Source organism: Paralichthys olivaceus, chromosome 13, assembly GCF_024713975.1.
Source record: "Paralichthys olivaceus isolate ysfri-2021 chromosome 13, ASM2471397v2, whole genome shotgun sequence".
In the NCBI taxonomy this organism is placed as follows: domain Eukaryota; kingdom Metazoa; phylum Chordata; class Actinopteri; order Pleuronectiformes; family Paralichthyidae; genus Paralichthys; species Paralichthys olivaceus.
In genome coordinates this window covers 8,584,281-8,611,521 of record NC_091105.1, presented here as the reverse complement: position 1 = coordinate 8,611,521, position 27,241 = coordinate 8,584,281, and the positions used below count along the sequence as shown (strand labels likewise).

Genomic DNA, 27,241 nt, shown 5'->3' with positions numbered 1-27,241 from the left:
CAGATGCACCGGCTGCCACCAAATGTGTGTGTGTGTGCGTGTGGGGAGGAGGAATGTAATTATTTACATTTTGTGAGAAAGATCCACTCATACGCACAAGAAAAGCTGTTTGCTGATTTGTTTATTTGCTCTTTCTCCACCGGAGGAAAAGAAGAGGAGACAGGTAAAGGAGGGGAGGGGGGTGTAGGAGGTTCTGTCGTGCAGGAAAAAGAAGGAAAAGGAAGAGAGTTGTTGACAGAAGAGAGAGATTTAGAGAGAGAGAGAGGGAACCACATTAAAGAACCATCCTGTGACAGTCATCCAACAAGCATGCATAGGTGTGAGTGTTAGGAGAGTACACTGGCATCACCAGCCACACTGCCTCATCTCAAACAAATAAACCCGATTTCATACAGACTTTTACAAACGCCATCCAATTCCATACAGCATTTTATACAGCGGGTAATTGTTGTTGTTTTTTTGCAGCACACTTCCAAATTAAATCTACTTTACATGTCTGATTGCTTCAAATCCCCTTTGGTCGAGGTGAAAACTTCAGTTATTGTCTTTTTTCTTTTAGGCAGTGATTCTTCCATTTAAGACAGCAGACAACTTACTGTACACTGACAGACAGACGGACATAGAGACACACACAAATATACAGAACAGATACAAAGAGATAGAAAGACAGAGGAGGCGAGGAGAAAAGAGCGGAGGACCAGAAGCAGATTTTTGAGCATCATGCCTGCAGACAAGTTACCGTAACCCTTGGAAGATGGCAGTAGAATCATACAAAAAAAAAAGAGGAACTCAACTGCAAACCAGTCACTTTTAACAAAGACGTGATCAGTAAACCTTAACATCCACAGAAATATATTTGGCTTCTTGTTATTAGTTTATTCATTCATTGAGATTTCTGATAAAACATAAAAATAGAAAAGAAAAGAAAAAGCTGGTTTAATCGAGTCCATGCACATTTCTTTGTGAACCAGTGTTTGTTTTTAGCAAACATTGAACATATAAAGCAATAATCTTTCCAGCACATTACGCCTTTAAAAACCGAGACTCATAAAGAAAAAGAAAACTGCTCCCAGAAGGGTTGGTATCTACAAGAAATTAAAAGACTGTACAAGCTGTCACATTATTCCTCCCCAACCAAGTAATTCCTCAATAAATAAATGAATATGTGCCATCGTGTAAAGACATTCTGTTTGCAGTTTTGAGCCCTCGTGGGTTATTTTAAAATCTAAACCAGGATTCGTGATGTGAAGTAAAATGACGATAGATTTATTGTCAATGAGAGCTGCCAAACAATCCGTCTCCGTTCTCCAACCCAGGCGTCTTTTTGTTTTCATTGTGTAAAGTGCTCAAAACTACATCACCACCAGACGGCTTTACAACCATGACACCTATTCTAACTTACACTGGAGGGGATTTCAGCAAGTTAGTAGAAAAATAAACATTGCCCCCCCGACATTGCATAAAGAAGCAATTAATAAATAAGTTCATTCAAGTCAATAAACCATTTTTTTTTTCACCTTCAAAGTTTCTCACACAATCATCAAGTGAGAGGAGAAGGCGCTTCCCCCCCGACAGGGAAAACCCCAATGAAAACAGTGGTTGTGTATTGTTGTAAAGTTCGTCGGTGAGACATGCACAGAAAAGTCCACTTTGTTCTCTGTCTTTGTTGAACTCCGCCTCGCCTAGAAAACACCCATTCTTCCTCAGGCGGAAAAAATAAAGAAACCAAAAAACACAAAAATAAAGAAAAAACATGCTTCCTCATAAAATCAGTAAAATCACTATCACTCCAGGCAGCTGCTTCACAGTAATCACGATGAGCAGGAAGACACCGATCTCTTCGGCTCTGTAGTGTTCAGCCCAGCGGCTTCTCTTCTATTCCCTGATTGGCAGATTGAGCAGCACACGGGGGCCGCCATTTCCCCCCATGATCTCAGACCTACCGCTGTACGTTGCACCCCCTCCCCCGCTGACTGATTCCCAAGGTTAAAACACTTTCTAGTGTTGAGTGATCGCTCTATTTACAACACAAACTTTCCTACATTTCATTGAAAAATAAAAAATAAAATTAGGTCCTTGCAATCCCAAATATCAATTGGGACTGAGAGGTGTAAAAAAATAAAGAAATCATACTGTAGTAGAACAGTTGTGACTGTGAGCGAGAGGCGACTTTTATATACTCAGACTATTTACATCTATACGACAGAGCCGACACTGGGCTGTTGGGAAGCCAGTGTTGTGTCTGCCTATTGCTGGTTACAATTCAGATATTTGTGTGTTGTGTGTCTGTGTCACAGGCGACCTTTGGAGACAATATTCAGACAGTTCACTGGGGACAAAAAGAAAAAAGCTGAGGTCAAAGGTTAGGGTTAGGAAAGTAGTGGATGTGGTGAACATTAGGGTGAGACTCCAGGAGATTAATGCAAGTCTATGGTATGTCCTCAAAAGTGACCTGTGACGATGCACGTGCATGTGTGTTTTGTGTGTGTGTGTGTGTGTGTGTGTGTGTTGGAGTGTGTGGTGGTCTAGGTGCACCAGCAGTGTATCCATCTCCAAAACATATTCAAAAGATGTTCCGCTTTTCTTAGGAAAGTGTTTGATTCCCTCTCCACAGCGAGGAGACATCAGAAATTGACTCTCATGTGTGTACTGTCATCCGTCTCCCAGTACATTCAAAAAAACAGTGGTTATCATCTTCAATTTATCGCAACTACTGTACGTCTGTGGAAAAGAAAGCAGTTGAGGATCTGTGTTGTTAAGTGGCTCGGTTTTGGTTGTCGGTGGTGCTGAAAGCTTTCAGAGTGGGAACTGGGTAACGGCAACAGTCCAAAAGGCAACCTCTGATCTGTTGGATTGCATCAGTGCAAAAAAGAGATTCGCTTATGCAGCTCTGTCTTTTTTTATTTCTCCACTCGAGCCCACTGCGGGTCCACTGTGGCCCCACCTGGGATACTACGGTTCAGTGCAAAGTCTATACAGTGCTGTATAGGACAGGTACTCCATAGTATTCTGAAGAAACATGCATACAAAGAGACAGAGTAGGAAGCACACTATCTTACAGTACAATCCTTTTCTGTGCAGTGTTCAGTGTGTGCAGTCAGCAGGACAGGCCTGTCCCTGGGTTGTGCCTCAGGCACCCTGGTGCCACAACATCATAGAAGAATTTATTTTGGAGGGTTAAACTGCATTTCACTGAAATGCAGACATGTTCTGAGTCTACTTAAATTAGAAGTGAAATTGATGTGAAAAAGTACACTGTGTGTGTCAGATGCAACAGGGAAATTGATTTGGTTAAACACTGTCTAATACTGTATGTTGAGTAACAGCTGTAAACAGAGTAGTTCTCCCATAGGAAAACTATTAAATCTTATCATACGCTTATACATAGCTTTTTCTTATGCTTTTTTTTTTCTTCATTACAAAATTATTCTTATTATTATAATGTTTCATAATGGTAGATTTTTCATTATCATTATAAGATGATGACAGGGTCAAGTTGCTTGTCTTCATAAAAAGCATGCATGTTTCTGTTCCCCTCCTCTTCATCTCAGCCTGGTTTTTCGTTTCCCTGATGGAAATGTCTCTGTCAGTTCTCCTCCTCCTCCTCCTCTTCTTCTACTTCTTCAGTTTCTCCATCCTCTCTTCATTTACCTTTGGGATGTAAGGCTTACAAATAAATAGGTGTCCTTTGTTGCATCAGCTCATGTCTCACTACGAGTCCACTTCCACATCTGTCTCTCACCATTTTCCAAGAGTTCATCTTGCAACCAAAAAGTTGTGTTGGTGATACCTGAAAAGGAACAGATTAATAGATATATGTTGTATTATTACGCTCATTCCTCGCTGACTCCCGGTCAGTTTGTAATAAGGAGTCTCTTGACAGCCGGGAACTCAGTTGGTTGCCATGGAAGCGGCCAGCCCCTCCTCCTCCTCTTTCTCCTCGAGCGTCTGAATGAGGCCTGAGGTGACATCGGAGGCCTTCCGCTCTGTGATTGGCTCTGCTGGCGGTTGCCCCGGACTACTGCCTCCAGAGGCATTCCCTTGTTGCGTGGGCGGAGTCAATGTGGCCGACTCAGGCTCCAAGCACAGTGTCACCTCCTCCTCCTGGTCAGGACAGACACACACAGCAGGTTTAGTTTGACCACAGCTTGAAGACCAGTTAACTATGTGAGTAGTTAACAATAACAATAACAATGACTGATTTCTCATCCAGGTAGAAGAATTCAAGCTTCCTGCAGAGTGAATCTTCACATTCACTCATTGCATCTTTTTTTAATTTTGTTCCATTAATTAAATCAGTTATATGGTGATGCAAGCTTCAGTCGGGACAGTTTCTAGTTTTGTGATATCTATGGAAAAAACATTTAGCTAATATTTGCTAATCCACCCTTTTCTTATGAAACTACTGTTTCCAAGGTGAAGACTGAACTTAGATGTGATGAGTTTCTTTCTTGTTGCGTTCAGGACTCTACAATATCCAAGATTAAAGAGTCAGCAGCTAAAACGTTAAAACATTCATGTGCTATCATGTTGGGAAATCAAATGAAGGGGACATATAAAACTTGTAGTTTTGTGCTTTTAAGGGGTACTATAGTGAGTTAGTGTTGCATCTAGATAAACAATGTCAACAAACATTTCACAGTTTCCATAACGCAACTCATTTGCACTTTTCATTACATCACCTGTGCTTCCAAATGTTTTAAACCCAGCACCTCCACTTTTTAACTCAGGCATTCAGTGAAAATAAATCTCAAGGTTGAGCCAAGGTTTATAAGTTTTCTCTCAAACCAACAAAAGATATTACACAACTGTTTTCACAGGCTTGGAAACTGGTGAAATCTCCCTTTAAATAAAGGTCCTGGCCAGAAAGGTTAAGTTTACTAGTTAATATCTTTCTACAGCTACAAAACTCTCATTGAAGGTATTGATTTTTGTGGTATTTTCTTAGATTAATTGATTCATTGTTCGTCTAAAAAAACGCCTAAACTCCTGTCTTCAAATGTTTTCTTTTGTCCAGCCGGCTGCTCAAAAGTCAAAGATGTACAATGATCAGAATCAAGCAAAAGCTGCAGATCCTCATGTTTGAGGAGGGAGAGGTAATGAACTAATCATTTCAGCTGGCACCAAATAAAACCAACCCATGTCTAGAGGATAGACATTAATCACTAAAACTCACAGAATAATTAGAGAAATGAGAAGTATGATGAAGTATGATGAGGGAAAATGATTTGTGTTTAATGGAATAAAACTGACAGTAAGTTTCTCCACAGTGCTTGCTCAGCACTTCCCAGTTCAAACATAAATCCCTGAAGATGTAATTTTATGTAATCGAACTCCACGTCCACCTCACCTTGACATCCTCCTCCTCCTGCTGCTCCAGTAGCGGGGAGTGTTCTGTTCCCACCATGTCGTCTCCAGATGGGACACAGAGGCTCGGTTCCACCACCGCCGCCACGCCCATGTAGCCGCCGGCCTCCGTCTGATAGGCGTCCATCTGCCCTGTGTTCCACAGATCGACCAGTGGAGGGTGAACGGTATGGACCAGACTGTGGATGGTGCTGTTGGGCGTTGCTTGCAAAGAGTGGTTGGCGCTGTGCAGCCGGTGCTCCAGAGACTAGAGACATAGGGAGGAGAGAGCGATCAGAGAGAGTGAACAGTAAGGGGGAGAAGATAGAGCTGTCAAATCAAGTCTTCAATATCACACTGTCATGTCAGAGGCGGCACAATGTCAAGCTTTTGTCTAAATACACTTCTCGGTGTTGGCAGTTGAGAAAAAAACCCAGAAAGCCAATCCAGTGTCACATTAACTTTGAAGCATTTCCTAACCGTGCTGCGATCAGTATTTCTCTCTTTGAGCACATGAGCAGTTAAGTAGCTCTTTTTGATTTACAGGATAGAAGAGATCAAGGCTCATCATTTCAATTTATTGCATTTTAGAATGTGACTAAAGGACGTACTCTGAGACAGCGAGTGGGGTTTAATTAAGTGGAACATTCACATTAAAACACACTTTCCCCTGTAATTAGCACCTGAGAAATTTCACATTTCTTTGGGTGAATTGCATTTTCACAGGGTTTGTCAAAGCAGAGTGTGACTAAGTTTATCTTGTTGATTTTAAATTGTTCAACAACTCCAGAAGTTACAGAGATATCCGAGGACACAGAGGAGCATGTGAAGTGTGAATAAATATGTTTTTACTCGACAGACGGAGACAATATCTTCACAGAATCTGTCTCCGCTCTGAACATTTGAAATCCTGCGACTGAAACCCTCTCCGGTGCTCAAATGTTTACTCTTTATTGGAGCGGCTCAGAGAGAGCAACAGTGAATGTGCTCACACACTAAATCTCAATTACATCTACAGTAGCATCTCACTGCAGCTGAACCCAAATATTCAGTCATAGAACTGGGGCTCTCAGTCGATCACCTGTTGTTGCTGATACTGCAGGAGCTGCTGCTGCTGGTAGTGCTGGATCTGTTGGATCTGCTGCAGCTGCTGTAGTTGATTCTGCTGCTGGAGGGTGAACTGCTGCTGTTGCTGCTGCTGCTGCTGCGACAGGAAGTGAGTGGTCGCCTGCCCGTCGTACCCTTCAGTGACGTAGGAGCCGGCGGGGGGAGATGCCACGACAGAGGGGTCGTTGTTGATTGGCTCCCAGGCGTCTGAGGAGGAGAGGCAGTAGTGGCCCTGGGAGACGTACGTGTGAGGCCACACCTCCGCTGACGAGTGGTGCAATATCTGATCTGGAAATAAATGAAAAATGCAGTTGCTGCTGTGATACTCTTACTTTACTTTCATCAAGATCCATTAATTATTCCTTGGGAAATTGGTGGAACCGTCAAAAAGCAGCCTAAAGTGAATAAAAAATAATCCTGGATCAGCCCCCAGATTTAATGGGTTCTTCCCTGACCCATACCACATCCTTGGATGTGGTTAAGGAGAGTTTAAGCACTAATCACTGAATTTTAGCTCATATCAGTCCTGATGAAAAAAGGTTTGACTGGAATCCAGATCCAAAAACTAAAATGCTGACAAACAAAAAAAAGTCTCCACTCTGGCAGATTAAGAGTTATGACAGAAACTCTCTGGCAAACCCTACACTGTTTGTTAATCACTCATGTCAAACTGCAAGATGCAGATAAAGCTTTGATTTTGTGCGGTTTGTCTTTCTCACAAGAGAAGAGTATAAATTGTGCTAAAAGATTATTTGCTTATAGAAAATATAAGATAATTTGATGCAAATGCATTATTGAAGCGTCTTACCCTTAAGAAAGTTTAACACCGACTAAGAACTGATTATTACTGAGAAAATGTTTTCATGGAGAAAACAGCATCTGTGGACTAAAAACCTCCATATAACTGTGCTTACTATACTTTGCTCTGAATAGATGCAGTTAGATGGTTGAGCTTCCAACAGTCCAACCATCTAGATACGAACGCTGCTATCCACCATCTTGTGAATTTGCAGCCAGAGTCTGCACAAGGGCGATCGAGGAATGGAACCGTGGTAACGAGGTCCTGCAGATACACGCCCTCAACCAGTCTCAAGTTAGTCTCAGCTGTCAATCATGATGTTTCACCACATTTTTCTAGCATCAAATAACTGATTACAACCAGAACAAAATAATACTTGAACAAACATCAGTGAGATAAGAACTGAATGCAAGACTTTAATTTGCAGTGGGACATATAAAAAGTCAGAATTCTACAATTATAAAAGTAAATGATAATAATAATCCTTTATTAATTTATATATTAAAAACTGTTTATAAGATTTTGCAACACAAACCACTAGTTGCAGCCATGTTTGTAGTCATGTTTGTGGTCATGTTTGTAGTCATGTTTGTAGTCATGTTTGTAGTCATGTTTGTAGTCATGTTTGAAGTCATGTTTGTAGTCATGTTTGTAGTCCTTTACCTCGACTTGTGATGCTCTCCTGGTTGACCTCGCTCAGATGAGCCACACTGCCCTGGTTTGATCCCGACCGCGGACTCTCTCCATCCATCGATGACCAGGCTAGAAGTGTTGCCTCTGAGATCGCAAACTGCTGCAGGATACCTGAGGTGAGGATTCAGAGGACAGGTCAGGATCAGTGTGAGAACCTGCATCATGTTTAATTGGCTGAAAACTGGTTTGAATCCCACATGGTGAGGTGATGAGCACGTAATTCTGCTGATGTCAGTTAACAGACTCTGTGGAGTGCCTGACCTCGTGTCTCCCTGTGTGTCTGAGTGTGTGTTTACGGACCCGCAGCAAAACGGGCCTCCTTCTCTCCATCGCTGAGGTCACTGTAAGCGTCGTTCTCCAGCCGCCGCTCCTTTTCCCGCTCCTGGGTGGTGATCCGGGCCTGGGGGATGCCCCCTGCACCCACCGTCGACATGCCCCAGTTCTGCCACTCGATCATGTGGGCGACGCGACCCTGAGCCATGGCTGTGGGCTTCGTCACTCTTTCCTTCATGGTGCGGCTCACTCCTGGTCGTAAATAAAATACAATGGGAGAATGGGATGTATGGCAATGGGGGGGGGGATTTGAGTAGGGGAGGTGAAAGATTAGAGGGTGATACAAGTGTGATTAGATGAGGGGATGAATTTCGAGCATGGATGGTGAAGAGATTGGAGAGGAAGTGGTGTGGATAGAAAATGGGCAGAGAGAAAGAAAGAGTGGACAAGACATTACCATGTTATTATCAAGAGTATATTACTTTTTGGTCATGGGAGCCGTGATGGTAAATGGTCATTTGAAAATGCAGCAGGGTTGGACTGATAAACAGGTTTAGCAGTGGATGATATAATAGGCAGTCAGTGTTGACCTCCTGATGCAGGTCATTTCTTTGCATTGTTATTGTATTATTAATAATTGCCATAGTGCTTGACCTAAACTGGATCCGATTACATTTTCACCAATGCGTGAATATCATTATAATTATTAGATTATGTTGCATGAGTGTCATTAGGGGACTGTCCCATTTTGTAATTTTGGTTTTGAATAAATTTCAAAAATAAATTTTTCTTTAATATATTGAATACTGACATAAAACATTATCTACTGGCTTAAATGAAGCTAAGCCTGTATTTAAAAAAAATCCATATCAGTCGAATCCTGCTATTCAGAGGCCTGTGTTTTAATTATGATCTTTATGAACATGGATTATAAGAATCACTTAATGGTTGTGGGGATGACATCCATGTGTCTAATGAGACTAAGCTGTCACCTGTTAATGCTACATGGGGGAGGGGAGAGGAGTGGATGTGTCTAGTCTGACATAGGTGCATGATGGGAAGGAGCGAGTTAATTGGGGTGAGGTGGCTGTGTGGCATGAGTAATGAGAGGTTGCCTTGTTGACATGATAGCTTTCACGCCTCAGCTAAACTGCACTGGATAAGCAAAAGAACAAAAACCTGCTCTTTCTCCTCATTGTCTGTCTGAGAACTTGACCCATGAAATCACTGCAGAATGAACATTTCTATAGTCTATTGCTACCAAGCAAATACCGGCTGATGTCTGATGCATAATGGCTGTTTTCCATTTCTCATGTGACCAATATACGATGACACATACTGTAAATCCCTGGTTGTTTGATTCTCTCTGATCGTGGCGCATGGTGATGAGATTTATGAATAAATTACAGGAATAAATAATAGGACAAAGCAGTTGCACACCACCCAGTGCAGCAGCTGCACTTCACTGCACTGTACCGCAAAACATGTCACTGCACTCAAATAAACTGCACTGCACAAAACGGCTGGATTCAACCAAAGACACTGCACTAAAAGAAACACTCCACTACACTGTACTCAACTCTGTTAAACACAGTACTTTACACAGTTAAAACATCAATACTAATACTTCTTCAGGACACCACAACTTCACAACCACTTAACATAAAAAACTACACTTCCCACTCACCACTCACCTTCTCTCAGAGCAACAAGCTGTATGATGATGCACTTAGCATGTGTGTGTTGTGTGTGTTGTGTGTGTTGTGTTGGAATTCATTCTGTCAATGACTCACGAGGAGCCATTGACGAGTGTTATCGCAGCGTGAAGAGGAAGTGATACAGGGGAACCCGTTTTGGGTACCATGCTGACTCCGGCTCCCACTGAGGAGGGAGCCAACATGGGGTCGATTTACCAGTTACAGCACAGACACACACCTGACACACCTGACAGAGAAGACTTAGCCAGTGCCCCAATGCCGTAGGCATTTGAGTTCCTCTTGAGCCTCGGGAGGATTGACGTGGTGTCTTCCATAGACAGCTAGAGGGAGAGAAGAGAGAGGAATGGAGGAGGGGAAAAGTGTGGAGAAAAAGATAGTATGGCAGGTGCGACAGGGCACAGAAAGACGTTGAGACAGTGTGTGTGAGAGGGGTGAGTGGAGAGGAGAAGTGATGGAGATGTTGAGTTAATACAAAAGATCAAATCTGCATTACCCAGATCCTGATTCCAAGTTACGGTGTAGGCTTCATTTTAAATTCTGTACCATTAAGGGATTCTAATTGTGCTCACTACCGTACACCACTGCCATCACAACCGATAGAGATCGAGTGTAAAGCCAAGGTGGAGGGAGGTCATGAGGGGGAGAGAGCCGTTTGCCAAAGGGTGAGTTAAATCAAAACAAACAGAGAGAGAAATAAAAGTAGTAGATGAAGGAATGGTGTCACAACACTTACATTGATTCCTTCCCATGAAAATTCTGAACGTCCATGCTGAGGAAGAGAAATAGGAGGACAGAGGGATGGGGGAAAGAGTAAGAGTGACAGGACAGAGAACATTGACGTGCATGGAAGGGGCACGTGGGAGAAGACAAAAGAGAGGTGGGGGGGGGCACATGTTGAACATGCAGAGGAAGAAGAAAAAAAAAAGCAGAGGAAAAAAGAAGAGACAAACAGATTTTCCACGAACGAGGAAAGGCAAGAGTCGAGGACCAGAATGACAGGGAGAAGGGAGGGGATTAAACAGGGATCAGTTTATATTTGCTTATTTATGTAGAGCAGAGTGAATATGCTACAGATTAATGAGTCTCCACTCTGGTTACATGTGCAACCAAAAACAGTGAAAGCCAGCGTGTGATAGAGAGAGAGACTTCGTACGGTATCTGATGCTGCAGACAGACAGGGGACTGAGGCTAACAGGGGGAAGAGGGGTGTGTGTGTGTGTGTGGAGGCAGATGCTGGGGGACGGAGCAGATAAGCAGCAGCCTCTGCCACACCACATCTCTCTATCAGCTGGACTGACACTAACGAAAGCGGGGACATCGGTGGGTTAGTTGCTGTGCTGAAGTGTTTTCACCTTCCTGCCGATGTGAATAGACAGTTGAGGCTCAAAAAAAAAAGAAATGAGTAAATAAACATAAAGGGAAAAATAACACTGGATCTCTTCATCAACTCTGCAAGAAAGCAAATATGAATGTTTCCTAAAACTATTTCCTGTAGCACTTAAGCTATGATAACAAATTCAAATATCACACTTACTTTTAAGTACCAGCAAGATGTTGAAAAAATTCTCATTATAATGGTTGTTATATTATTACCTCCACCAAGGAGGTTATGTTTCCATTTGGTTTGTCTGTTAGTTATTCATTATTTTGCACAAACTAATGGACAGATTACCATTCAACTTGCTGGAAGGATGATCTGGCATGTTGAGGGGACTGATGTTTATGAGTTTCTGCAATTTGGTGCAGATCCAAATAAAAATCTGGATCTAGTGAATTTAAATGTGGTTTCATAAGGGGAGTGTTTGGCCTTGGTATGAGGTATGAACTCTCTGAGTGCTCCTCTGCTGTATTGTTATCAATGCCTCAATTTGTAGGCAGCAATTTCTCATTGTAGCTGTGGGTCACAGAGCTAGATTTAATATGTATAATGAATAATGAATAATATTTCTAGGCTGAAATATTGTTTTAAAATCTTACAATAAATGTGGTAAACAAAATATAATATTTCACTCTGAATTACATCAGAGCCGTTCAAATGGGAAATAAGATACATAACTACAACTTGAAATTTAAAACTGTACATCAGTCCACTGCGAGTCAACACTGCAAAATGGAGAGAAGGTAATTTAATACTGAATGACCTAATGAGGAGGAGAGACTACAGGGCAGTGTTCACTATCTCCATCAGCTACATGCAGCATGTATCCAGATAATTCATGTTAATCGATATCAGCCTCCTTCCGTTCTTTTCTTCACTCCTTCTTTTTCTTGTTATTCTATTCTTTGCTCCCACCTCCTCCCTCTCTGCACTCATCTTCCTCACTTTCTTCCTTCCTCTCTCCCACGTGGGTGTGATGAGAAATTCAACACACTTGAGTGGTAGAGCCGGGTTCCTTCAAGCAGCTTTTCTTGTGTGTGTGTGTGTGTGTGTGTGTGTGTGTGTGTGTGTGTGTGTGTGTGTGTGTGTGTGTGTGTGTGTGTGTTTATTTTTATTTTATTTTCATTTTTTCCTCTCTCTCCATAGGACTGAAGGGCATTCTGGGGCATGATGCATAAATAAATGATGGCATCAGTCCACAGTGCATTTAGTGGAGAAGTCGAGTTCTCAACATTTTAGTCCAAAATGGTTTCCTCTCCTGTGTCCTGTCTTAGAGGGATCAGTGAGAGGAGAGGAGAGATGAGGAGGATATATTAATGGTGTGAGGAGTTGGAGAAAGAGGGAGTGATGCCTCTGCTGTTTTGCTTTGAACCAGCACTGAGCAGTGACTCTGCCAGATGGACATCGAGCAACAGATGTAAAAGCCACAGCGATGAGCCAGCGACACCAGCTACGCCACCCCATCAGCGACGGGGTCAGTGTAGTGGAAGTTGAGCGACTGACACGGAAATGACCTCTGCTGCTCCGCTACTCTACCAGCACAAGCACCTTGAGTTACAGAGAGCTAGTGGGGTTTTGCTGCTTTAAAAGCAGCAGCTCACCATGTAGCTGCTCTGTCAAACTGGTTTTCAACCAGCCGCCATGTTGGTTCCTCTGGTGGAGTGGCAAGAGTCCACTGTCACAGGAAGTCAACAAGGGTGGCGAGCCAGGGGGGGTCGCTGAAGACTTACCTGCTCCCCATCCTTCTGGACCGGCACGGCATCTCCCGCTGAAAGCAGGGGGAAGGAAGGGAGGGACACAGACAAACAGAGAGAGACAGAGAAGAAATATCAGTTTATAGAATCAAAACAAACAAGGAGCCTTTCTTTTACATAGCGTTCACTGATCCAATCATTCATGAAGTATTTTCTCTCTTGTTGAGTATTTTCTTTACTTAGTGAATTAGGTTTCATCATGAAATCTATTGTGTGTTATACACATATTACTAACCCTTTTATAATGTGATAATTAAAGGTTTGTGCTTAAAATAATATAAATAATATTTTGTTAAGATTAGACAACACCCATCCACATAGTGAGGATTCTAAGGTCATAGGTTAAAAGACAAGGCGGTCCACCCTAACCATTCTATTTGAATGTTTCCGTTAAAGGCTTTTCCTCAACATCACTACCAAGGCCTTTAACTCCAGAGCATGAATTCCCATTGTCACCATCGATGGAGCCTAAGTGCTAATTTCATCCTTTTCTGCTTATTAAACCTCCTCTACACCTGCACAATTCTTATAATAATGCACTGCTGAAACTTAGTAGCCGATCATGCACAAACCATCCACCCAATCATGTTAAATACACACTCCTTGTTGGATAAATGAACATTATTATCCCTCCTCCTCCCCGGCTGTCCAAATCCTAATTAAAACACTGGTTTAATTAGATCGACTGTACTGGTAATGGAGGTTAAACACAGCTTCAGTCTCTAGGTGCCTGCTCTCTGTATCGGAGGGTCTGTGCTCCCTGTGTGCAAGTCTCTGAGGGGCTTGCTCCTGTGTCAGCACCGCGTGCCTGTGTGTGTATGTGTGTGTGTGTTGCTGAGCCAATCAGGTTTATTTTCACCGCTGCATTTGGCAATCAGGAGCAATTCCTCTGGAGCTCCGAGGAACATGGAGTTGTTGGCACTCCGGACGTCCAGTGATGCCTCTGACCCACTGACCCAGTGATTCAGAAACATCAGCTTGACTCCGTCTCTGTTGGGCTCTCAGATATTACCCTTCCCACTGAACTCCATCCAGTCACATCAGATCACAGCAAGGGCAGGAGACAAGGGACAGTCCTCATTCCAAAAATTGACCCTCTTTACTTGTGCGGGGAAGTGTGTGCCGACTACAGATGGAAGCAGTCTTTCTTTATTTGTACAGTTAATACTGTTTCCTAATGCCTTTTTTTGCTGAGCGTTTTATTTCCTGTTTAGTTTGACCCAGTTTCACTCAACCACTTTTTGCATTTCTTCTGTAGTTAGCTCGTATTTCCCGGACATTACCACAGAAAGTACATGAAGTTACTGTACGTATAAATAGCTGCTTGGTTGTACATTGCCGGGGTAAATCTACCTTAAAGGGACTCTCCACTGATTTTATGTGTCAAAGTCAATTTGGTAGTCACGGGGAGAGCTATGCAGCATGAAAAAAAACAGATGCTCAATGTCCTCTGTAGCTCTGCTGGGACTTTAACCTGGTATTGCAGGACAAAACTTGCGTCAGAAAATTGGGGCATGGAGTTTGGAAATTGTGTATTTACAAGACAAGTTGGAAAAGATGCTGGAGATGTTTTTATACTTGGCTCTGAAGTCAGTGTAGCTTTATTTTTTTCCTTTAACGTGTTTTAGGGCACTAACAGTGTAGCTATTGACTTTATTCCCGGCTCCACTGCAAATACACTCTTCTTCAACTGAACAAGACATTCCTCGAAAAGAAAATACTCTGGATCGGCTGAAGGAGAGCCCCAATGCTGTCGAAGCACAGACACTACTCTGCATCAGGGTTTGTCATTTTTGCTCCGGGATGGACGTATTTCTATTCAGGCATGACATTCACTGTCTGAAATGAACTCTGTGCGACCTCAGAAGGATTAGTCAGGCGTGTTTGATATCTGGCACTGTGGCATGTGGTGTGAGATGGTTACTTATTGTTTGATATCAGTTAGTAAGAGAGACGTATCATTTTCTGCCGGGGCGGGAGTGAGAGTGTCCCAGATTTCTTTCTCATCTGGGTTGAGAAAAAAAAAAATCTGCCCCGCAAACACAAACTATACATGAACGCAACACCCACATACATCATAGGCCTGCAGCAACATTCCATATAATGCGCACGGACACACACCATGCCATTCGCTCTCTTCCTCTGTTTCTCAGTATCTCCCTCCTCGCCATTCCTCTGCCTCATTTGGCCAATTAGTAGATTAGCAGTCACTTCCCCCCCAACATGAATCATAATATGGCTCAAGAGTTGTCTGGACTGCAGCTGCACAAACTACCACTTGGACGCCCTCCAGCCTTAACATGGCAATGCACCAGAAGCATTAACAAGAGTGTGTACCTTTGTAGCTGTGTGTATATCTACTGCTGTGACCCTCATATGAGATTCTGTGCTGCAGAAGTGAGCCACAAGGGCTTGGATCGTGCTGTGTTTCATCAGAATATCACTAAAGATGATGGGTCAGCTGTCACTATCTCAGTGGTTTCTGAAGTCTTGGCACACTCAGTATTTTGGAAATCAGGTAGGGGATGCTCTTGAGCAGGAGCACTCAAAGCAAATGCGTAATTCTGCTCTCGAGAAGGCAGGCAGGCATCCCTCCTTGAGGAAACAGCAACAACAGAGCACATGACCGGAGCTCCGAGCCAGCTTTTCCTCCTCTGGCGCTCTGCCTCCTCCCTCGCACACACACGGGGCACCGCGCTGGATGCCACCCTGCGGTCATAGGGGAGCCAGGCTTAGCTCAGCCGAGGAGAAGGAGCGAGGAGGATGAGGGGGTGGGTGGGGAGATGGAAAAAGAGGGAGCAGTGCAGCCATGCGTAACGAACCACCACAAGATCTGCAGCGGCTGCACTGTCAAGTCCAGCTCTGACTGTAGCGGCCTGACGGCTCCCACTGAAGTGGGAAGCTTTTGAGCGTCATCTGTCTTTTCTTTTTTTTTTGCACTCCCATGGCCCTGCAGCATGATAACTGCGAGGGACCAGGAGTCTCGGTGCTTGTTTACTGTGACAGCTGCAGTGAGGCTGGTTGCCACGATGGGGTACTGGTTTGGATAGCAGTGCTCTTGCAGCAATATGAGCAGATGCTGGGTGTCTGAGCTCCAGAGTTCAGCAAGAACACAGCTGAGGACCTAAGCCCTGATGGTTGGGAGAGGAGATGGAGTTAAGTTTATCTCGGGGTATAATAGACAAACATGCAGGGGCTCTGATTCACTGAGACACTCAAGCCCGGCGTGAGTTTCTGCAATTAACAGAAATGTCTACAGGCATGAATGTGGCTGTCACCCTGTGCAGGTCTTTAGGTAAATAAATACCTACAGTATGTAGGATAAAGGCACAGGCTGCTACATCTCAGCATCATAAACTTGATCAACCCCACAAACATCCTAATGGCCTGCTAAATATATAATAATCATTTGGACCTGAAATGGAAAATTGCAGTTGGCTTGTTATCCATTCTGTGAAGATGAGGCGAAGAGAACCAGCAGCACTGGAGGAAATCAACCAGCTAAGTGCAGATAGCACTTTGTGTGCAGCACATCTTTATTTTCTTGCTCTTTGATATTCAAAGGACACTTCCTGTCTTTGAGAACATGGCCTTTTTTCTTTATCAGCGCAGTGGTTAGTAGCTGCAGATAACACTGAGACGATCAGTGCTGGTCGCACACCAATGCTGAGCACATACCCAAATGACCATAGATTCTCACACTTACACAGACACACACAACGATCAAATAGTAGAGAAGAAGTTCTCTCTTTCACAGCATTATGTTTCAATTTCATAACTCACTCTGTGGCTGAGTCACACTGTTTACAGAAATGACTGCCATCATGTGCCCACACACAGGCCTCTTACTTCTGATCTGCCACACACTCGTGCAGGCAGAAAATGACGAGCACAAGGACATGCACACATACACAACCATAAACCTTTTAATGAGCTCCCTGCCTATAATGATCCAGGCTTTTACCTGGATGTCCAGGACCAGGCAAACCATAACAGCACTCATTAGAGAATATGACACACTCACGCACATAAATCTGTAGGTAAGAACCTGATGCTGCACAGTATGTGCTACACAGGAGTCCTTGGGAGGATGTGCACACATGCCCTAACACACTCACACAGGTAAGGGTCATCAGGTCCTACCACGTCTGTGAGGCACTACATCACTGAGTCATTCACCTTGAATGTGTTCGTGTGCACAAGGCTTCTCCAGCCTGGACAGAAGCCAATCAATCAGCCCCCGCCTCAGTCTGCCACGCTCGCCAGTTTACAGGCAGACGTCAAACTGGCAAACCCCTGAGATGGTGACTGAATATGTACAGGTGCATTGTGCATTGAGGGTGTAAGTGTTTTTTAAATTTCAATTCGATAGCAGGGAATCCCTCTCTACTGCAGTAGTGGAAGCAAAGCGGTGAGGCTACAGTGGTGCATACATGACGGTATATTCACGCACATTGGCCTGTGCACATAAAGTAAATATAGCAGCAAGAGTGTGGGGTAAACTAGAGGTCATTCATAGGAGGATGCATAAACATACATTATGTACACGTGGGACATTACAGCCACACATACATGAACATTACTACCAATAGTGTACCAAAACTGTGGCACTCAGTAGAGCACATACCTCCTCCAACTTTCCCCTTATGAAACTTATGCTTAAATTCACTGGATCCAGATTTTTATTTGGATCTGCACCATATTACACACGCTCATAAATCTCAGTTTCATAAACATGATAAATAAATAAATAAAAATTAATCAAGATCCATTAATTATCCTCTGGGAAGTTAACAGAAATCTTGAAAAACACTTCTGGATCCATCCCCTGATCCATATCTGCACCCTAACCCATATCACATTCCTACACCAAGTTTCAAGGAAATCAGTTGGGTAGTTATTTTGTAACCCTGCTAAGAGTTAATTGTGTATCAGCAGTATAGCATCTGAGTAAAGCTAATATAGAGGGGGGGGGGGGGTTTCAAGCTGCACAAACAGGTGAATTGTCATAATTTCCCACATTCATATGAGGAATTTCACTCCTGCAGCCTGAACCACTGCATCTATATCCACATTGTACACAACGCCCCATATTATCCACTGATTAATGTTTCCAGTGTTCACAGCTGTGGTGCAGCCTGGTCACCGGATACAGAAAAATGCTTGTGGTGTAAAGCTTTCAGCACATTTATGGCTAAAAGTAAAATTAAAACTATGCATCTAAAATGTGATTAATATCGTGGCAATGGGAGTCTGCTCTAGATGAAGCACATGTAAATTATGTGCAACCAACACTGTGATTCACAAAGAAAAAAATATTGTTTGTCATTATTGTGTGCACCTCCCATCGACTGCAGCTCAAGGCCTTCGCTCTCTGAGAGGGTGATGGATGCAGACATCTCATCTCCTGTACATCAATCAATGTCTATCGTCACCTGACTCCTGCACTGACAGAGGGAGTGAGGGGCTAAACCAGATGTTTGTCCTAGTCTGTCAGTTTAAAACAATATCAACATAGACAAACACTCTGCCTACTCTGCGAGGATAAGGAGTTGATTTTCAGTAAATTCTTATTTGCATGATTTTATCACGATACATGAGTTATTACCTCCTACAAGGAGATGTTTTCATCTGCATTAGTTTTTTTTTGTATGTTTGTCTGTTAGTCAGCAGGATTACATAAAACCTTCTGGACGGATAACAACAAAACTTGGTGGAAGGATGCAGAATGGTTAAGGGAGGAACCTAGAAGATTTGGGTGTGAATCAAGGGCTGGGTCAAGGTATTCTTTTCACTTTCTTTAATGCTGTGAAATATGGCATTTTTCAAAATTGCATGGATTCTTCCTTGACTCATACAATTTCATGGAAATCAGTCCAGTAGTTTTTACATAATCTTGCAAACTATCAAACAAACAATGCAGATGACAACATAATATCCTTGGCAGAGGCAACTGAGATACGAATCATGGGTGATGTTTTGTCTTTACAGGGATAATAAAGATTTATTTTTTATGATTAGTACTAAATATCTTCAAAAATGTTTGTCACGTATGTGAAAAAGACCTGGGATAGTGAAGAAGAAAAGAAGGATGATACAAGTTGATATAAATATTGCTACTACCAGAAAGATGCCACTATACTACCTCAGTGTCATATTACCTATGATTTGTAAAACACAGCAACGTTTCTTCCCATGTGGTACAGACATATTACAGATTGATAATATACGATTCTGCAAATGGATATCTGAGCCTGGCCACGGAGCACACTCGCAGATAGGATGAGATTGTGTTACCAGAGGGCAGACAGATGCATCAGGGGCTACTCCTGTGTAAAGGCAGATCCAGTCCTGCCGCCTGCTGCTCCTCCTGTTGATCTCTGCTTGGCAGTGTAGACTGCAGTTGAGAAGGCAGATCAATAGCACACACGAAAGCCATTCTCACCCAGGATAAACACAACCACGCCTCTACATGAGCACGACTGCTGCTGATTCCCATCGCTCACGAGGGGAATCACAAAGTCAGGCACACGAGCTGCTTGAAAACGCGTGAGCTTCCCTTCACTTAGGTGCTGTTTGTTTAAGCGTTCATGTTGGATTATGTTGCACACAGCTTAGAATAGCATCTGCAAAAAGATGTACAATCTTTACTACGTGGGACTTACAGCATGCAGTGCACTTTGCATGTGCACTTCACCTTTTATCACAGCTCTTTATCTCCGATTAGAAAATGTGACTCCTGTTAGTCGAGCAGCCTTATTGGATTGGTAAACATCTGGGATCACCAGTATGAAAATGAGCATCAGCATTCATGTGATGAATGCTTTCCAAAGCCGTGTGTCTGCTTCAATCCCATTATTTCCAGCAGCTGGAGTTGCCGGGCACGTCGCCTCTCCTGTCTTGACCTCAGTGTTGACAGAAGGATCCCGGCCTCCTGTTCTTGCTCTGCAACGAGCCCGAGCTGCCTCTGCTTTATTCAGTTCACACCTGCCTGCCTTCCTAACTGTGTCGAGTAGTACTCTTCCTCCTGCACTTCCACAGTCTGGATATTTTTAAAATCCTCTTCATCAAGAATTTACATTGAGCGGACTCGCAGAAGCAGACTCGAGATCCTGTCTGTAACCTGGTTTTGGCGGCAATGACCCCTGTAGAGGTTATGTTTTCTTCAGGGTGTTGCTGAGAATGTGTTCACACTGATGTTTTTGCCATTAAATATGTTTAAGTAGCTGAAGTGGCACATTAATATTTAACACCAGCGGAAGTCTGTGTTTATTTTTACCTTGACTGTGATTCAAGCTACATAGGAAGACGTGCAGGACCTGAATTTGCACTGGAACATATTTCAATCCTTTTCATTGATTGCTTGATTAGACAAAATGATTATTCATACAGCTCCTCCCCACACAGTCTATCCCCCACTTAGCAGCAGTCCTGGTTTACCTAACATGTCATGTGAGGGTTTATCCAGGAGCGTCCTCACCTGCAAACTCTCATCCAACCCACACACCCTCGCCTGCACGTATTTGCCCCTCCCTCTGCCCTCTCTCCATCGCCGTCCGTCCGTCTCCCCTCCTCCCCTCCTCCTCCCTGCCTGCCTGCATCAAAATTCTTGCTCGGCTGCTTGTTTCTTTATCCCCCCCCCCCCTCTTTCCCTGTTATTCATGCAAATAATAAACTGTGAAACCGCCCCTGACAATGGCATTATCCCCCTTCTCCTTCTCCTCTCTTTCTCCAAGCCATGCCGCCCTATAAATAAGCACTATTACAGCATTCCCATCTCCCGCCTCTCTCTCTCTCTCATCCCTCTCTACCTCCTACTCACACACATATACATACTGACAAACAGCATCATAAATCAAGGGATGGGAGGGGGAGGTGGGGGGACGCCACACACACTCAGTAGCACATTTCTACATATATTGCCTCTGACATATTGCCTGTACACTGCATATACAGCCTGTGTTACCATACATTCACAGCTTGCTCGTACACTGCAATGAGGTAGATGCAAACACCTCGCTCACACACACACTGACACACACACACACACACACACACACACACATACAAAGCCGGTCCCAATGTCTACACAGACCCTCGCTCCTGCAGGACCCTCATCCTCCTCCTCCCCATCCTCCTCCTCAGCCCACCCCCCTCTCTAGCCCGCAACGAGTGAAGGGAAGAGGAGCTTACTCAGTCTCCTGGAGCCGATGCATCCCATGGTGTATTCACAAAGGCCCTGGATACAAGCGTGGAAGTGTAACCCAGACACCGTGCATTCTCCCTCTTCCTCCTGCGACTCTCTCCTTCTCTTTAGCTTCTTTTTCTTGCTCTCCGGTGCTCTCTCTTTTTCTCTCTCCCTCCTGCGTTTGCTCGATCCCTCTCTCTCCCTCTCTCTCCCTCCCTCTCTCTCTACCTCCCTCCCTCCTTTCCATCTCTCTCTCTCTCTCTCTCTCTCCCCGGTGCAGTGTCTTAGAAGCGATCCGGTTAGTAAGTCAGTATGCCTGAGGGGAGAAGATTAGGACTAAATAAAGATGTGAGGCATTACTAACCATCAGATAGATATTTATCACAGATATGTCATTTACATTTCTTTTTTTATATTTTGTATCAATATCACAAATATCAAACCTGTAATATCAGATGTACTTATTTTGCAGCAATCAGCTCATATATTTAAATAATCTGAGTTACTGAGACTGACAATGATTACATGTTTGGGTCATTTGTAAACCAGAAGGATAAACAAACCACAGGCAATGATCTAATGAGAGGTTAAAACAACAATTAGATTGACTGTGTGTGTGTGTATTGGGTTGCCACTATAGCAGATCAATAGCCCAGTGCGGAGAGTGCCGGGCTGCCATTGTTGTAGATATCTCTGCACTGCTGTAATATTGTTGAGCTAAAATGGGGGATTCTCTCTCTGTCTCCCTCTCCTGTGTGCGCTCAGCCTAACAATACACTGCAGCGGTTTCCTCTTGCCTCTCCCCTCTCCATCTCCCCCTCAATCACTCACCTCCTCCTCCCCCACCTCTATCCCTTCCTTCCTCCCTCTCTCACACTGATCGCCCTGAAGAAGATCACCAAAACTTCACAATTCAAACCAAAAAAATTTTAAAAACTAAACAGGTGAATGACATGGACAGATCTTCCTCCCTTCACTGGTGAAAAAACAAGAGGCTCCTTTATCTTTAACCTCTCATTTGACTTGTATTGATAACTCTAACAGCACAACCCTCCACCTTCTCCATCACTTGTAGTCTTACATCAACTATTTTTTTTACTCCCATCACTCCTCTAAGCCTGGGCAGACCACTGCCCCGCTCCTTGCTGATTACAAATGTGTGTGTGTGCTGTTTCGAGAAGTGTTGGCCCTTGAAAGGATGCAAGCACAGTCTGGACAGTGAGAGAGTGAGGTATGTGTGGAGAGAGACGGGGGCGGGGGGGACATTTGTGGTCATTCATGTTTTTGTTGAGTTTACACACATTGAAGGAAGAAGAAAGAGAGAATTCAAGCAGGACAGATGGAGGGACCGGGAGGGGAAAAAAAGATATGGGCAGATGGGGGGAGTGATGGGAAGGAAAGCAAAGAACAGTTGAGTCATGTGCCGAGAGATGTGTGGGGATGAATCGGCGTGAAAAATAAAAATTAGCACTTCAGAAGGGACAGAGAGAAGAGAGACAATTGCCTGCAAGCTTGGGCCTTGGACCAAATGGGACAATAAAGTATCTATCTATCCATCTATCTATCTATCTATCTATCTATCTATCTAGAGATAGAGATATAGATATATATATACTGTATGTGAGCTCTCTCTGGTGGCTATAGGCCACTTCACTTACCCTCAACCTGATTTTTTATAAAATACACTACTCCTCTCTGATGTGTGTAATTACTGCTGAAGCAAACACAGTCTGTTGTCTTTATACTCATGTTTCCCTCTCTGGGTCTCTATTCACTCCACATATGCCCATGGCTTGGTGTCAGGCTCAGCGCGGATGTCTTTATAATGCTTCAGTCAGTCTCTCTTTACACAGCTTCGTTGTAATTCATGCATTTTTTTGCTGAAATCCTCCGTTAATCTTTGTGTGTCTGTGTCGCTTTATGTTGCCATTATAGTTTATGTTTGGTTCTCCTTTTCTTCTGGATTCAAAGGTGGGACATATTTAACCCTCAGCACAAACTAGGTCAGATTTCTGAGACGCAAAACACATTCGCATGCTGGAGCCGCATCTAGTCGACTGACAGATATTTAACATGACAATACAATGAAATCATTTGGTTTTGGACTGTTGGTCCCATAAAACAAGACATTTTTATGATGTCACCTTGAGTTGAAGAAATTGTGACTGGCATTTTTTATTTTTTAGGTGTTTCATGATGTTTTGTTGGACAAATGATCAATTTAATAATTGAGCATATGATCCAGATGTATCAATGATGAACATAATTATTACTAGCAGTCACATGCTTCATGTATATAGCTACAGTACACCTGTGACAAAGTGATGATCTATGATAAGATCAGATCATCAGTGCTAGACAAGGTCAAACACAGAGGGAAGAAACTCTTGACACTAATCCCAGTTGTGATACATGAGCCATTCAGAGAGATGACCACCTCTCACCATCTTGGTCCGCTCTTTAGTTTAACCCTTAAACACGCGTGTACCAAGACATGCAATCCGCTTTGCAACACATGTCACAAACGACTTCCGTTATGTTCCTGTCAACACATCTCTTGTTTTCTTATCTGGGGTGATGATGTTGCACTGAATTTAAATGCAACCTCACTTGATTAATATTATCTTGAGGGCTCACACACATATACACACACATCTCATTCCTGTAATCAGTGACTTTCATTTATCTGTCACTATCTGTCTATCAGCTCCTGGATGTTATGTAGGACGTAGCTCAAGGATAATGAATAACAGCTTTAATAGTGTCTCGATCTCGCACTATAAAGAAGTTCTGCGCTGATGAATAGAAATGTCTGTTTCCATCATCTTTCAAGAAGTTTTCTCAGCATTTTTGTAAAAAAAATCCTCAGACTCAAGAATAGAGCATTTACCAACAGGCTCTATTTAAATCACTCCACTGAATTCTGCATTCAGCTATGTTTCTCTGTTAGTTAGCAGGATTATGCAAAAACAGGACTACCATGAAAGTGGGTGGTAGGATGTGGTATGGGTCAAGAAACAAGCTATTGAAATTTGGTGCGGATCCGGATCAGGTGGTGGATCCAGGATTTTTTTTTTGACTTTCTCTAACATTGCGAGATAGAGGACCTTTTGTCAACATTTTCGTTGATTCCTCAGGTAACAATTCATGGATCTTGATGAAAGATATTATGGGAATGATATTTATGAGTCTAACTATTGTTACTATAGTGCAATTTGGTGCAGATGTAAATAAAAACCCGAACGTAGTTGATTTAAATGTGGTTTCATAAGGATAATGTTGGGCCTTGGTGGAGGTATGAGATCTACTGAGTTCTTGTAGTTTCTAGTTACAGCTTTGTATTTATTCTCTGTTCTGCTAAATGTTACTGCAGCTGGTCTGTGCTACTATTATGAGTTAATTAGAACCACATTACACATCTGCCCTAGGAGCCACCAAGCTAGATGACGGAGAGCGTGGTGTATGTGTGTGTGATTGGGTTTTCTTTGGGTTTCACATGTGAACAAGAAGGACAGGAAATATGTACTGTAAGTCAGGAAGGAGGAATGGATGGAGGCAAGAGAAGATGAGAGAGAAAAAGATGAAGGGGGTAAAGCAAGACGGAAGGGAATTACTGATAGTGAGTGGCTTGTTTTGAAGATGGAGAGGGCGTAGGAGGTGGGTGGGAACAAGCGAGAGATAGAAATGCTGTTCTGAAAAGAGGCGGTCTTTGATAAGGTGATCTCTAGTGGTCATGCCTGTGTGATTAGGGTTTATTTCAACCAGTGGGAGATGGAGTTCAAGTCTATTATTAGTTGCTGCTGTGGAGTATGATTTCTGACTTGAATTTCTCAGTCACACATATTTTTTGGGGGGTGTGTTGTATATATGTGTGTTTGTTGATAGTATGGAGCCTCTGCACTCATGATGTCTGTGCACTTACACAAAAAAAACTTGCGTACGAGGAGTTCCCAGCTCTCCTCTATTATTTACAATTCTCTTTCATTCTCTCCTGCAATTACCCTACATTCTTCTCTCCAGCCCACCGCGTCTAGACCACCACCAGTGCCACGCCGTTTATCCTCAGTGATGCTTCTGTGTTCAGCTGTGTCTGTTCTCCTCAACATGCCCATCAGTGTTTTTTTAATGTCCTGTCAGTATTTACAAGTTTCCACTTTACAGACCCTCCTGTTTTTTTATCATCACATCTCCAGCTGAAGTGGATTTGCTTGCTGTCTGAAATTCATGGGGAACCTTCCTCCCTAAAGGCTTTTGAGTCTGGTTTGTGTGGCACAGTCATATGTCTGAGTCTGACATCTGCTGGGGGGACTGAATTACTGCAGTCTAACAATGACGGCAGTACCCGTGTTTTAATTCTGTTCAGACAGAGCACAGATAATTAATTTACAGTCTGCAGCCTTCAAATACCTTGGCTTGTGTGTGTGAGCTATTAAAAACTTGAACTTATATTCAAATGGATTCTCCCTCTCCCTTTGTGATGTGTCCAGAGAGAGAGAGAGGGAGAAAGAGCGAGAGAGACTACCACTGTATGAATTGAAAATGATCCAAGAGGAGGATATTAACTCTGAGCACTGGGGTATTGTGAGCAGGTACTGACTCACACAAGCAGTGGGAGGTGGAAAGGGAGGAGCGGAAAGAAAGATGGGAAGGGAAATAAATGTGCTGTGTATGAAGGGCAAGCTGAGAAATAGAGCGATTGGGGGAGAAAAGTGGTGGAAAATGCAGCATGAGAGAGAGGGGGGGGGAATTATGGCGCTTTAGATAGGGAGGGGGAGAGGAACTGTTCATTCCAAGGTTTGGCTGCATTCCAGGCTGTCTGGCTGCGATTCTGACGGCCTTCTGCTTCTTTTTTTTGTTTGTTTTTTGTCTTATACCTCCAGACTGACTGGACCCTGGAGCTGCCTTCTCCTTAACTGATCCAAACTTTCCAAACTCCAGACATCAAGGTACCAGCCAGTGTTTGCAGCTGGCTGAAAAAGGGAACAGAAGAATGTTACACATATGTCACTTCAGCTTCCTTAATCCCCTCACTGGTCAAACAGAATGTGTAATCACACGGATCAGCTGGAATCTAGTATGACAAACAAACATGGACCTCCTCTCAGACGAGCGGCTGTGTCACCCGCAGCCAGATTGATGGGGTGCACGTTTCCCCCCTCAGAGTTGATGTGGAAAACTCTGAGTGGTAACTTGACACATTTTTTTCATACCAGTGGAAGTGGAGAGAGACTGGAAACATTCCTTGTGGGACAATGGGCTATCAAAGACCCCACTGACCACTCCCTGGAGTTCACAGGCATGAATCAGGCAACAACAGGTTACACAACTACTAATGCAGAGGTTTGAATGAAACAGAACTCCATCAAGACCGTTTCACAAGTTCAGTTAAGTTGCTGTGTCTCAACCTGGGTGTGACGCTTTCAGTGAGACTGCAGTGAATCGCTCATACGTACATATGTATTACTCACCTCATATTCACTCGATACATATCTACTTTCATCATTCTCATTCAATCTCACAATCAATTATCAAAAGAGTGTGTCTCTTTGGAAACGTATGTGTAAAAAAATTCCACAAGGTCTGATCAATTTTCAAACAAAAAAGCAAATACACAAAGGCACCCTTGCTGTGGAAGATTTGAAAGGCCTTTATTTGAGTGCCTAATGCATGACAAAGATGATAACATAATATACACCTTCTAATTTATTATTTTTGATTAATCTGCTTAATATTATATATTATATATTTCTTCATATCAATTACTTAATCATTTGCTCAACAAAACATAAAATGTAGAAAAAATGGGTAAAAGTATTTGTTTTGCCTTAAAAATACATCTAAGGTATTCAAAAAGCAGCAAACTCGCATAACTGAGAAGCTGAAACCATCAGATGTTTTGCATTTTTGTTGAAAACTAACTTTTTTTTTAACTGCTGATAATTTTCATCTCTAAACCCAGAATTAAATATCGATATCACAAAGTAA

The 27,241-nt window shown here is 43.1% G+C and overlaps 1 protein-coding gene across 7 annotated transcripts; it reads right to left on the bottom strand.

Annotated features, from left to right (window-relative positions):
- Positions 1 to 100: 100 nt before the first annotated feature.
- Positions 101 to 21,466, bottom strand: fam131bb (family with sequence similarity 131 member Bb). Of its 7 annotated transcripts, none has more exons than XM_069537035.1 (9): positions 21,262 to 21,466; positions 13,045 to 13,082; positions 10,670 to 10,705; positions 10,154 to 10,256; positions 8,246 to 8,467; positions 7,916 to 8,056; positions 6,428 to 6,741; positions 5,351 to 5,614; positions 101 to 4,104 (listed from the first exon to the last, which is right to left on the bottom strand). In XM_069537035.1, exons 1-9 carry the CDS (start codon positions 21,287 to 21,289, stop codon positions 3,892 to 3,894), a joined length of 1,359 nt encoding a protein of 452 aa, XP_069393136.1. In that variant the 5' UTR covers positions 21,290 to 21,466; the 3' UTR covers positions 101 to 3,891. The 7 variants fall into 7 exon arrangements, with proteins under 7 accessions (XP_069393136.1, XP_069393138.1, XP_069393135.1 ...); XM_069537037.1 differs by having other exon boundaries at positions 8,246 to 8,470; positions 10,163 to 10,256; XM_069537034.1 differs by having other exon boundaries at positions 8,246 to 8,470; positions 21,262 to 21,465.
- Positions 21,467 to 27,241: the final 5,775 nt, after the last annotated feature.

Coding starts and splice junctions, on each gene's coding strand:
- fam131bb (XM_069537034.1), bottom strand. CDS start 21,289: ATGGGATGCATCGGCTCCAGGAGACTGA. Junction 10,706..13,044: donor TCCAGAAGGATGGGGAGCAG/GTAAGTCTTCAG, acceptor TCTCTTCCTCAG/CATGGACGTTCAGAATTTTC. Junction 4,105..5,350: donor AGGAGGAGGAGGATGTCAAG/GTGAGGTGGACG, acceptor TGTCCTGACCAG/GAGGAGGAGGTGACACTGTG.